The following is a 13614-nucleotide window of genomic DNA, read 5'->3' as shown; positions in this document are numbered from 1 at the left end:
ATGTCTTCTACTTCATACTGTACTTCAACACTATCTAAGGATGAGGATGTGATACTAAATTTCAGATTTAGAAGAGGAGAAAAATGTGGGTTTTGCAGAAAAAAGCGAGAGTTGGGAGGAGACAGGAAAAGAGATGAGTTATCTTTTATCCCCCTGCTTCAATTATTCAACAGGATATAAATCGGAGTCGGGTGCTCTCAGGAGTCAGGAGAGGAGGGTGAGGGAGATGGGTACCAAAGCCTGTGTTATAAGAACATCTCTGGTTTTACTAAAGCTGAAAATAGAGGTCAATGTTGTAAAAACGACTTATTCCTGCTTTATTGACATAGGATCTGAAGGCTTTACAAAGGCTTAATACTGGCTCAAATTGCATATTTTGGGAATCTTCCATGTTACTTATTGCTTATAAATACTTACCGATTAGGATAACTCCATAACGCTTATCATAAAATTAAAGCTCTTAGATTTGCCATGATCACGATTTGCTGGCGTGGGCCAATACCTCAACATGCATCTTGGATAAGGAGATGTGTGCGTGAGAAAATTACTTTTACGCACGGTAGGCTTACCTACGTACGTCTCTCCATCATGACGTCGTGAATTAGCTGGAGATTGTATTGAGAGAGAAAAAAGGGAGGGAGTGTAAGGATTCGGTGTTTCGTCGTACATGGGGAAGCGATTGTATATAGTGCGTGTATTTATATGTACATTATTCGTTTCTGACTTTTTACCATACGAAATTGAAGTAGATGGCAATAGACTGATTCATACGGTTGCTTTTGACATTCAATGTATAGCCTATGCATGGGGACCGGATTGTACATTTGTAGCCATAAAAATATAACCATACAATACGTTGCAAAGAAGCACATTTGACCAAATAATTCGACATTTGGGTGTTCCCAAACGAGTCGCAACCGACGGACATACGGTCATCTTGATTAAGCGCGTTGAAAGTATTTGTAAGTACACATGATTACATGCTACAATCTCTTACTCAGTATGCAACCTAAACAATCGTGCATAATTCTAAGGAATCAAGCTTGCATAGATTTGACTGTATTATATTTGTATCCAGATGACAGGTCTACTCTAGCCTATGTAATTTGTATTCTCGTAAATGACAGGTTTCGCCAAGCAGGAACGACTTTACATGTTTTTTTTTATCGTAGCATGATATAACACACAGTCCTACCTATTAATGACGTGAGTTTATCTTTAGATATATTTTGCACATTTTCAGTTAATGTTTTTAGGCTATGGGAATGAATGGCATGCTAGAATTGACATGAAATCCGAACTTCTCAAATCTGAATTCTACAAACGGATATAGGGCTGGCCTTCTTCGATAGGCCGTCAAGGATTCCCGGCCGTGTCAACACGGACCAGCAATTACCAGTAGCCTACTGTTGGTAGCACCCTAAGAGCGACCCTCATTAAAGCGTTTGTAGGCGATATCAGTCCAGTGAACGTGTCTCGATGTTTAAATCCACCTTCACACCATTGTAAACATATGGCTATTTTTCAATTGCGTTAGCATGTTTCTAATAGCATATCAGATGTGGCTTGCTTAATAAATAAACTACATCTCTTGGATGAAATGTTGTGTGTCGCCGTTTTGGTCTCTGGCTTAGATACGTATCTGTGATGCCGTGGATACTGTCCATGGTCCTGAAATATCTGTTTCTCTATGCTCGTCCCAGTTGGAATCTTTTGTTCATATACATCCGCTGTCCATGGTGCTGCAATTAATTTTGCTTCACCTAAAGCTACAGCACAGCTTGTTGATTTAATATAGGCCACTGACATTACCATAATATTTATGAAGCTGGCTAGCTTGATATATTTTAAGCTGTCTGATCCATACCACGCTCACACAGTTTGCTTTTATGTATCTCAGTATGTGAGGAGTGTCTCCCACTGTGTTGTCCCTCTTTCGCTCGCTCTCTCTCTCTCTCTCTCTCTGTCTCTGTCTCACACATACTTTTCATTGCATTTCCCACCTTTTCTCTCTTTCTCTCCATGTCTGTCTCCTCCTGCATGCTCTTGTTAGTGCTCTATAAATTCACCATAATGCTAATGAAGTATCCAACAGTGTCTGTCTGTCTTCCTCCACTACCCTTCCCTTCCTTCCCACCATCTGTCTCACTGTGGAGCTTTGTTCCTCTCTCTATCTCTCCCTCTTTCTCTCTCTCTCTCTCTCTCTCTCTCTCGCTCTCTCTCTCTCCATCTCTGTGTGACAACATGATGAAGTTGCATTCATTATTCAGCACTTCAAGCGAGTGGCTATATTTAGGTGTATTTATACTTTAGTATACACTCGTATGGCTGGTGTGTCGGCTGTGTTAGCACTGAAAACACACTGTTGGAATGAGTGAGTGGTCTTGACCTACCCCACTCCATTATGCAAAGGGTTATGGCAGAGTGAGTTCTGCTCTCATACTGTCTCATTATAGCGCATGGAGCGAGTACATATTAGTAACAACTAACACACTGGTCTTTAGTGGTAGGAGTACTACTCACTAAACTGCTGTAGGTGAGGTTTTTGTTACTAGATGAATAGTGTACATATGAAGGTTGGTGTATGTTTTTGTTTGGTCACTGGTTTAGATGATCATCTGGGTTGTCCTTGTCAATGGTTATGAATTACACTACCGGTCAAAGGTTTTAGAACGCCTACTCATTCATTTAAAAAAAACTATTTTCTACATTGTAGAATAATAGTGAAGACATCAAAACTATGAAAAAAACACATGGAATCATGTAGTAACCAAAAATGTGTTCAACAAATCAAAATATATTTTATATTTGAGATTCTTCAAAGTAGCCACCATTTTCCTTGATGACAGATTTGCACACTCTTGGCATTCTCTCAACCAGCTTCATGAGGTAGTCACCTGGAATGCATTTCAATTAACAGGTGTGCCTTCTTAAAAGTTAATTTGTGGAATTTCTTTCCTTCTTAATGCATTTGAGGCAATCAGTTGTGTTGTGACAAGGTAGGGGGGTATACAGAAGATAGCCCTATTTGATAAAAGACCAAGTCCATATTACGGCAAGAACAGCTCAAATAAACAAAGAGAAACAACAGTCCATCATGACTGGACACATCTCAACATCAACTGTTCAGAGGAGACTGTGTGAATCAGGCCTTCATGGTTGAATTGCTGCAAAGAAACCACTACTAAAGGACACCAATAATAAGAAGAGACTTGCTTGGGCCAAGAAATACGAGCAATGGACATTAGACTGGTGGAAATTTGTCCTTTGGTCTGGAGTCCAAATTGTAGATTTTTGGTTCCAATCACCATGTCTTTGTGAGACACGGTGTGGGTGAACGGATGATCTCTGCATGTGTGGTTCCCACCGTGAAGCATGGAGGTGGTGGTGCAATGGTGTGGGGGTGCTTTGCTGATGACACTGTCTGTGATTGATTTAGAATTCAAGGCACACTTAACCAGCATAGCTACCACAGCATTCTGCAGCGATACGCCATCCCATCTGGTTTGGGTTTAGTGGGACTATCATTTGTTTTTCAACAGGACAATGACCCAACACACCTCCAGGCTGTGTAAGGCCTATTTTACAGAGAAGGAGAGTGATGGAGTGCTGCATCAGATGACCTGGCTACCACAATCCCCTGACATCAACCAAATTGAGATGGTTTGGGATGAGTCGGACAGCAGAATGAAAGAAAAGCAGCCAACAAGCATATGTGGGAACTCCTTCAAGACTGTTGGAAAAGCATTCCAGGTGAAGCTGAATTGAGAGTGTGCAAAGCTGTCGTCAATCAAATGTATTTATAAAGCCCTTTTTACATCAGCCAATGTGAAGGCAAAGGGTGGCTATTTGAAGAATCTCAAACATAAAATATATTTTGATTTGTTCAACACTTTTTGGGTTACTACATGATTCCATATGTGTTATTTCATAGTTGTGATGTCTTTCTACAATGCAGAAAATAGTACAAATAAAGAAAAACCTGAATGAGTAGGTGTTCTAAAATGTTTAACCTGTAGTGTATGTGTTTGATAAGACTGTCCCATTATGAATGTTGTTTCCTCCAATGAACTTGAGGTTTTTGTTGCAATATAATGACTGTACTACTGTGTAAAGGCTGTTTAAAACTACCTTCCCTCTCTGTCGCTTAATATCATTATCTTCTTATTTAATCCTTTAGTCTCTCTCTCTCTCTCTCTCTCTCTCTCTCTCTCTCTCTCTCTCTCTCTCTCTCTCTCCAGATTCAGAAATGGCAAAGCTATTGTTTCTTATAATTATGTATGCTCTGCCATCTCTTGTTGTGGCCATGCATAATTCAACAACTGGAGGTAATTATTGTGTTTGTGTGTGTACATGTGCGTGCAACTTGTGTTTGTGTAAGTGTGTTAGCAGTTAGAAAAACCGTGGAGATTGCAAAATGACCTAAATGGAGCATCCTCACAATGTTGTTGAATGAATGGAGGAAGGTATTAGATGAAGTGATGATTATAATTGAAGTGTAATATATCTCATGACTGTAATGTAGACTACTGTAAGTGATTATTCTTCCACTCATCATGTCTTTCTCTTGTCTCCTGTTTAGGCTGTGCCATCATCCGTCCTCCCAGAGATGGAGGCATCCGCTACAGAGGCCTGACACAAGAACAGGTACAGTACTCTCAATACCATCACAGTACAATTTGAAAAAAATATGCTATCTAGAACCTACAAGGGTTCTTCGGTTGTCCCTATAGGAGAACCCTTTGAAGAACCCTTTTTGGTGCCAGGTAAAACTATTTCCACAGGGTTTTCGACAAGGAACCCAAAAGAGTTATACCTGGAACCAAAAAGGGCTCTTCTGTGGGGACAACCGAGGAACCTGTTTGGAACCCTTTTTTCTAAGAGTGTACTACCACTGTTATCACAGTACTATCACTACTATCACAGTACTATCACTATTATCACAGTACTATCAGTTCGACCTTTAATCATATCCAACCCTAGATAAAGTAGAAATAGCTCATATATTTTCTTGTCAATTCTGACGTAATCGCCCCTTTGGTTCTCTCTAGCATGGCCATATTTAGTGTCTACTATGTTGTTGTTGTCCTAATCATAGCAACGCATTGAAGCCTATAGGAAAAATGACTCATTAGTCAGGTGATGTACATATTTAAAGACATAGCTAAACATCAATCGATGTCATCTATTTATGTGTGTAGATCCGCAATGTGCAGATCCTACCAGTGGACTACGAGATAGAGTACATCTGCAGGGGGAACAGGGTCATAGTGGGCCCTAAGGTCAGGAAGTGCCTTCCCAACGGCACATGGACCGACATCACACTGCACAGCAGATGTTGTAAGTACTCTCTACTTTATTTACAGCCAACCCGCTTGACTTCAGTGTCACTCTAAGGGTAAATCTAAGGGTAAATTCCCTCTTCAATGCCTGTCAGATGGAATCCCTGGATTGACTGGACTATATTGCTGCTACCACTTAAGGATATCTTTGATGTATCATTGATTATTGTGCGCCACTCTGCTCTGTAACTTAGTGCTCATTTCATCAACAATAATGATGACAAAATATTTGTCAACAACCTATTTTTCCTTATGAAAACTAATGACGATGACATAAAAAAAACGACTGAAAATGGTAACAAATTAGTTTTCATTTCAGTTGATGAAAATGTAACGATATGAGAATTCCACATGAGACAAATGCACATTCAAATTGACATGAAGCTCCTTTTCGTCTGTTCTTTCCAATCATACATATGCATGCCTTTGCAGAATATGTAATGCGATCCTCTCTTTGGCAGAATGAACCTCTTTCAGTTGCATGGTCTGATTGAGCTGATCTGCCCAGCTCTCCCACACATGTCACTTCAGTCACCCATCATTTTTTTTTAAAACTGATGCATAGCCAGCAGGCCAGGACACTTCAATTGTAACTAACCTTTACTAGAAACAATCATGTTTAATCTCTCTTATTTCAATGTAGACTATTTTTGCTTTGATCACATCAGATTGAGAGCTCTATTTTCCCATGTCTCCTTCTTCATCTGTGTTGATCCTCTCATTGTCAGCAAATGTGAGCGCAGTGTATTTCAGATTGGAAATATTAATGCTATTTGCTGAGTATTAGAAGTATTAGCCGACCGCCTGGCTTTCTTTCTGTCGAACCATCTGGTTTCCGAACGCCTCAGAACGGGACTTGACAGGAAGCCTATGGCAGGAGCGGACGAAACAACCACTGGTTTTAATTGGCTGATCTCTCAGCCCATCACCATCTAAGCGCAACCCTTAGAACCTCCCTCTAAGTGTGCTGCATTCGGGAGCAACAAAGAGAACTCGATTAGCTCGTGCAATATGGATATTCCAGAGTCTGCTATATCTGAAGTGTATAAACAGCATTCAGTGACATCGTGTTACAGGACAGCTAGCAGAGTTACGTTGGCTAGCTATTAGCATGAACGGCGATATGTGATGCACCATAACAAAACTTTTCTGCCTCGATTTGGAGCCACTCCTCATAGTCGTGTGATTTGCTCAGAATTTTAATTGATTATCATGTCACTCAGCAAATCCCAAACGGTCCCCACTGTTACCAGGCTCTATGCATCAGCAATTGGAGCCTGCAGACAAGGTTAGGAGTACAGTAATAATTCTGGCATTGTTGGAAAGCTCAGATTCTTCCCCTTTTAAAGGAATCACTGTTATTTACCCCCATCCAATGGTTATGATTGGGAGAAAAGAGCTGTATAGCTAAATTGTTGAACCTCTAGCCAAGGCTTCGTAGCTTACAGTGGGGCAACAAAGTATTAAGTCAGCCACCAATTGTGCAAGTTCTCCCACTTAAAAAGGATGAGAGAGGCCTGTAATTTTCATCATAGGTACACTTCAACTATGACAGACAAAATGAGAAGAAAAAAATCCAGAAAATCATATTGTAGTTTTTTTAATGAATTTATTTGCAAATTATGGTGGAAAATAAGTATTTGGTTAGCTACAAACAAACAAGATTTCTGGCTCTCACAGACCTGTAACTTCTTCGTTAAGAGGCTCCTCTGTCCTCCACTTGTTACCTGTATTAATGGCACCTGTTTGAACTTGTTATCAGTATAAAAGACACCTGTCCACAACCTCAAACAGTCACACTCCAAACTCCACTATGGCCAAGACCAAAGAGCTGTCAAAGGACACCAGAAACAAAATTGTAGACCTGCACCAGGCTGGGAAGACTGAATCTGCAATAGGTAAGCAGCTTGGTTTGAAGAAATCAACTGTGGGAGCAATTATTAGGAAATGGAAGACATACAAGACCACTGATAATCTCCCTCGATCTGGGGCTCCACGCAAGACCTCACCCCGTGGGGTCAAAATGATCACAAGAACGGTGAGCAAAAATCCCAGAACCACACAGGGGGACCTAGTGAATGACCTGCAGAGAGCTGGGACCAAAGTAACAAAGCCTACCATCAGTAACACACTACGCCGCCAGGGACTCAAATCCTGCAGTGCCAGACGTGTCCCCCTGCTTAAGCCAGTACATGTCCAGGCCCGTCTGAAGTTTGCTAGAGAGCATTTGGATGATCCAGAAGAAGATTGGGAGAATGTCATATGGTCAGATCAAAACAAAATATAACTTTTTGGTAAAAACTCAACTCGTCGTGTTTGGAGGACAAAGAATGCTGAGTTGCATCTAAAGAACACCATACCTACTGTGAAGCATGGGGGTGGAAACATCATGCTTTGGGGCTGTTTTTCTGCAAATGAACCAGAACGACTGATCCGTGTAAAGGAAAGAATGAATGGGGCCATGTATCGTGAGATTTTGAGTGAAAACCTCCTTCCATCAGCAAGGGCATTGAAGATGAAACGTGGCTGGGTCTTTCAGCATGATAATGATCCCAAACACACCACCCGGGCAATGAAGGAGTGGCTTCGTAAGAAGCATTTCAAGGTCCTGGAGTGGCCTAGCCAGTCTCCAGATCTCAACCCCATAGAAAATCTTTGGAGGAAGTTGAAAGTCCGTGTTGCCCAGCAACAGTCCCAAAACATCTCTGCTCTAGAGGAGATCTGCATGGATGAATGGGCCAAAATACCAGCAACAGTGTGTGAAAACCTTGTGAAGACTTACAGAAATTGTTTGACCTCTGTCATTGCCAACAAAGGGTATATAACAAAGTATTGAGTTAAACTTTTGTTATTGACCAAATACTTATTTTCCACCATAATTTGCAAATAAATTCATTTAAAAAATCCTACAATGTGATTTGATTTTTTTCTCATTTTGTCTGTCATAGTTGAAGTGTACCTACGATGAAAATTACAGGCCTCTCTCATCTTTTTAAGTGGGAGAACTTGCACAATTGGATAGTAGGCCTAGTTGGACAAGTCTAGCTGAATGTGCACATGATGGAAGTAAGAGGTAAATACATGATATATACAAAAGTATGTGGACACCCCTTCAAATGAGTGAATTCGACTATTTCAGCCACACCCGTTGCTGACATTTGAATCAAATTGAGCACACAGCCATGCAATCTCCATAGACAAACATTGCCAGTAGAATGGCCTTGCTGAAGAGCTCAGCAACATTCCAACATGGCACCGTCATAGGATGCCAACCTTCCAACAATTCAATTCACAATTCAATTCATATTTCTGCCCTGCTAGAGATGCCCTGGTCAGCTGTAAGTGCCGAGCAGCCGCACACACGCCTGAGATCACTATGTGCAATGCCAAGCGTCGGCTGGAGTGGTGTAAAACTCGCCGCCATTGGACTTTGGAGCATTGGAAACGCATTCTCTGGACTGATGAATCACACTTTATCATCTGGCAGTCCGACTGACTAATCTGGGTTTGGCGGATACCAGGAGAACACTACCTGCCCGTATGCATAGTGCCATCTTTAAAGTTTGGTGCAGGAGGAATAATGGTCTCGGGCTGTTTTTCATGGTTTGGGCTAGACCCCTTAGTTCCAGGGAAGGAAAATCTGAACGCTACAGCATACAATGACATTCTAGACAATTCTATGCTTCCAACTTTGTGGCAACAGTTTGGGGAAGGCCCTTTCCTGTTTCAGCATGACAATACCCCCTGCGCACAAAGCGAGGTCCATACAGAAATGGTTTGTCGAGACTGATGTGGAAGAACTTTATTAGCCTGCACAGAGCCCTGATCTCAACCCCATCGAACACCTTTAAGGGATGAATTGGAACGACGACTGCAAGCCAGGCCTAATCGCTCAAATTCAGTGCCCGACCTCACTAATGCTCCTGGAAGCAAGTCCCCGCAGCAATGTTCCAACATCTAGTGGAAAGCCTTCCCAGAAATGTGGAGGCTGTTATAGCAGCAAAGGGGGTACCAACTCCACATTAATGCCCATGCCCATGAGATGTTCGACGAGCAGGTGTCCACATACTTTTGGCCATGTGGTGTATTAATTATTTAATTGGAAAAAAATGCACAGACTAAAATGAATGTGACTAAAACAAAACAAAAATTGTCCAATTTTTTTTGTCAACTGATAATAACTAAAACTAACGAAGAAGGAAATTACTCAAATGTGACTGAAATATTTTTGAAGACTAAAACTAAATAGAAAAAAGCTGCCAAAATGAACACTGGTACCGTAGTAGCCTGGGTGCCGATCTGTTTTCTGCTCTCTTGCCAAGTCCTTAAAGAATTGTCATGCCATATATGTTCCATAAGGAGTTGGCAAGAGAGCAGAAACACACTGGCAGTTAGTACATGTCATGTAAATATGACTGCTGTCATTCCCACTAACCTTCCTCCCACTACTCTGCCCATCTCTCTCCCAGTGCTGCTGTGCCCTCGTGTGTGGACGTCCCTGGAGAATGGGAGGGTGGCGCTGAAGCCCCCTGGGCCACCGGTGGAGGGCACCGTGCTGCACTACAACTGCCATGCTGGCTTCATGCTGGAGGGCAGGAACATCACACACTGCACCAAGCTGGGCAAATGGGACTCACCCAAACCTGTCTGCCTCTGTAAGTGCGGAATGGAATCCCAATCTTTTCCTGTTATTCATTTGTGATATTAGTGTTGATAGTAAATGCTTTGGTTTAGCTTTGAAATGGAGAAACAACACATATACTCCATGGAAACATACATAGACAAACCAATATACGCTGAGTGTACAAAACATTAGGCACATCTTCCTAATATTGAGTTGCACCCTTTTGTCTCTCAGAACAGCCTCATTTTGTCGTGACATGGACTCTACAAGGTGTTGAAAGTGTTCCATAGGGATGCTGGGCCATTTTGGCTGGGTGTCCTTTGGGTGGTGGACCAATGTTGATACAAACTGTTTAGAGTGAAAAACCCAGCAGCGTTGAAGTTCTTGACACACTTAAACCGGTGCGCCTGGCACCTACTACCATACCCCGTTCAAAGGCACTTAAATATTTTGTCTTGCTCATTCACCCATTGAATGGCACACACACACAATCCATGTCTCAATTGTCTCAAGGCTTAAAAATCCTTATTTAACCTGACTCCCCTTCACCTACACTGATTGAAGTGGATTTAACAAGTGACATCAATAAGGGATCATAGCTTTCACCTGAATTCACCTGGTCAGTCTATGTCACGGAAACAGCAGGTGTTCCTAGTGTTTTGTACACTCAGTGTACATTGATATATTGTCATTATAGTTGTGTGTCCATGCATGTATTCTACAATGGTGTATATGCTTTGTTTTGTGTGCAAATCATAGGTGTGTATAGGTAGAAATGATAAGTATTCAGCTTCTTTGGATGAATGTCAATTGTATTTCCTTGACTCCTCGCATCCTCTCTCCTTGCCTCCTTTTCAAAACACAACGGCGGAGAAGATCAGAGGTTCCTCACCTCGGTTCCTCTCCTCATTCTGAGAAGGAGACAAGAAGGGAGGATGCGAGAAATCCAAGAAATCCAATTGACATTCACCCCCCTGTTCTGTGTAGTTGTCTTAAACAGGGAGTTATAGTACTGCCACCTGGTGGACACAAGCCATATTTTATTTGTATTTATTTATTTATTTCACCTTTATTTAACCAGGTAGGCAAGTTGAGAACAAGTTCTCATTTACAATTGCGACCTGGCCAAGATAAAGCAAAGCAGTTCGACAGATACAACGACACAGAGTTACACATGGAGTAAAACAAACATACAGTCAATAATACAGTATAAACAAATCTATATACAATGTGAGCAAATGAGGTGAATAATTGTGAATGATTGTGTAATACCCAATGAAAGTGACATCAATTTTACATCTGTGTTCTCATTTTGTAGGCTAAGAATGTTTTGGTCAAATGTATATGTATTTTGGTATGAATTTACTTCAACGTATTTGACGTCGAAGAAGAAGCACGAAGCCGAGAATTTACAACCATCTCATTTGAACTACACACATGAACTACATCTCCCACCAATCAGCTGTATATTTCTCTATTTCGAAAGCTTGCAGGTCTCCATTTATTTTTTATATTGTTTTCATTTTCAAAAAGTACTGGCTGGCAAAAAAACCCTGTAATCTGAGATATAAAACATTCGACGGCCTGTAACTAACTGGTTCTTATCGTCCTTATCGCCAAGAGTGTGCAAAGCTGTCATCAAGGCAAAGGGTGGCTACTTTGAAGAATCTCAAATATAAAATATATTTTGATTTGTTTAACACTTTTTTGGTTACAACATGATTCCATATGTGTTATTTCATCGTTTTGATGTCTTCACTATTATTCTACATTGTAGAAAATAGAAAAAATGGAATGAGTCGGTGTGCCAAAACTTTTGACTGGAAGTGTATATATATTAAATGACCGCATTTTCCTGAATTTTATGATATAATCTTGAAGCCTATTCAAGAGATTTTGGGACATGAGCTGCAAAACGTGGACCCGTACAAATCAGCTCGGCTATAGAATCTGGCCCCTCTCTTTCTAAAATTATCCGCCGCCATTGTTGCAACCCCTATGACTAGTCTGTTCAACCTCTCTTTCGTGCCCGACTGAGATCCCTAAATATTAGAAAGGTGCTGTGGTCATCCCACTCTTCAAAGGGGGTGACACTCTAGACCCAAACTGTTACAGACCGATATCCATCCTGCCCTGCCTTTCTAAAGTCTTCGACAGCCAAGTTAATAAAAAGATTACCGACCATTTCTAATCCCACCGTACCTTCTCTGCTGTGCAATCCGGTTTCCAAGCCGGTCACGGGTGCACCTCAGCCACGCTCAAGGTACTAAATGATATCATAACCGCCATCGATAAAGACAGGACTGTGCAGCCGTCTTCATTAGACCTGACCAAGGCTTTCGACTCTGTCAATCACTGTATTCTTATCGGCAGACTTGGTTTCTCAAATGACTGCCTGGCCTGGTTCACCAACTACTTCTCAGATAGAGTTCAGTGTGTCAAATCGAAGGGCCTGTTGTCCGGACCTCTGGCAGTCTCTATGGGGGTACCACAGTGTTCAATTCTCAGGCTGTCTCGTTTCTCTGTACATATCAACGATGTTGCTCGTGCTGCGGGTGATTCCTTGATCCACCTCTACGCAGACGACACCGTTCTGTATACATCTGGCCCTTCTTTGGACACTGTGTTAACAAACCTCTAAACGAGCGTCAAAGCCATACAACACTTCTTCTGTGGCCTCCAACTGCTCTTAAACGCTAGTAAAACTAAATGCATGCTCTTCAACCGATCTCTGCCCGCACCCGCCTGCCCGACTAGCATCACTACTCTGGACAGTTCTGATTTAGGAATATGTGGACAACTAAAAATACCTAGGTGTCTGGCTAGACTGTAAACTCTCCTTCCAGACTCATATCAAGCATCTCCAATCCAAAATTAAATCTAGAATCGGCCTATTTCGCAACATTTCCTATTTCGCAACAAAGCCTCCTTCCCTCACGCTGCCAAACATACCCTCGTAAAACGGACTATCCTACCGATCCTCGACATCGGCGATATCATTTACAAAATAGCCTCCAACACTCTACTCAACAAACTGGATGCAGTCTATCACAGTGCCATCTGTTGTGTCACCAAAGCTCCATATACTACCCACCACTGTGACCTGTATGCTCTCGTCGGCTGGCCTTCTCTACATTCGTCGACCCACTGGCTCCAGGTCATCTATAAGTATTTGCTAGGTGAAGCCAAGCCTTATCTCAGCTCACTGGTCACCATAACAACACCCACCCATAGCACGCACTCCAGCAGGTATAGTTCACTGGTCATCCCCAAAGCCAACAACTCCTTTGGCTGCCTTTCCTTCCAGTTCTCTGCTGCCAATGACTAGAACGAATTTCAAAAATCGCCCGAAGTTGGAGACTTAAATCTCCCTCACTAATTTTAAGTGTCAGCTGTCAAAGCAGCTTACCGATCACTGCAGCTGTACACAGCCCATCTGTAAATTGCCCATCTGTAAATTGCTCATCCAACTGCCTACCTCATCCCCATATTGTTTTTATTTACTTATTTTTGCTCTTTTTTCACACCAGTACTTCTACTTGCACATCATCATCTGCACATCTATCACTCCAGTGTTCATTTTCTAAATTGTAATTACCTCGCTACTATGGCCTATTTATTGCCTTACCTCCTTACTCCATTTGCACA

At 41.8% G+C, this 13614-nt stretch overlaps 1 protein-coding gene across 1 annotated transcript in view; it reads left to right on the top strand.

Moving 5' to 3' along the window:
* Positions 1-246: 246 nt before the first annotated feature.
* LOC115104913 (gamma-aminobutyric acid type B receptor subunit 1-like) overlaps positions 247-13614 on the top strand; it is a 45570-nt gene continuing 32202 nt past the window's right edge. The window contains exons 1-5 of the mRNA XM_029626319.2: positions 247-962; positions 4242-4328; positions 4583-4647; positions 5202-5340; positions 9812-9997. Of these exons, the coding sequence (XP_029482179.2) occupies positions 4250-4328; positions 4583-4647; positions 5202-5340; positions 9812-9997 (469 nt within the window). The 5' untranslated portion in view covers positions 247-962; positions 4242-4249. The remainder of the gene's footprint in view (positions 963-4241; positions 4329-4582; positions 4648-5201; positions 5341-9811; positions 9998-13614) is intronic.

The sequence above is a fragment of the Oncorhynchus nerka genome, linkage group LG3 (genome assembly GCF_034236695.1).
Source record: "Oncorhynchus nerka isolate Pitt River linkage group LG3, Oner_Uvic_2.0, whole genome shotgun sequence".
Taxonomy (NCBI): Eukaryota; Metazoa; Chordata; class Actinopteri; order Salmoniformes; family Salmonidae; genus Oncorhynchus; species Oncorhynchus nerka.
Note: the sequence above shows the minus strand (reverse complement) of the source record. Positions and strands in the feature narration are given on the sequence as shown.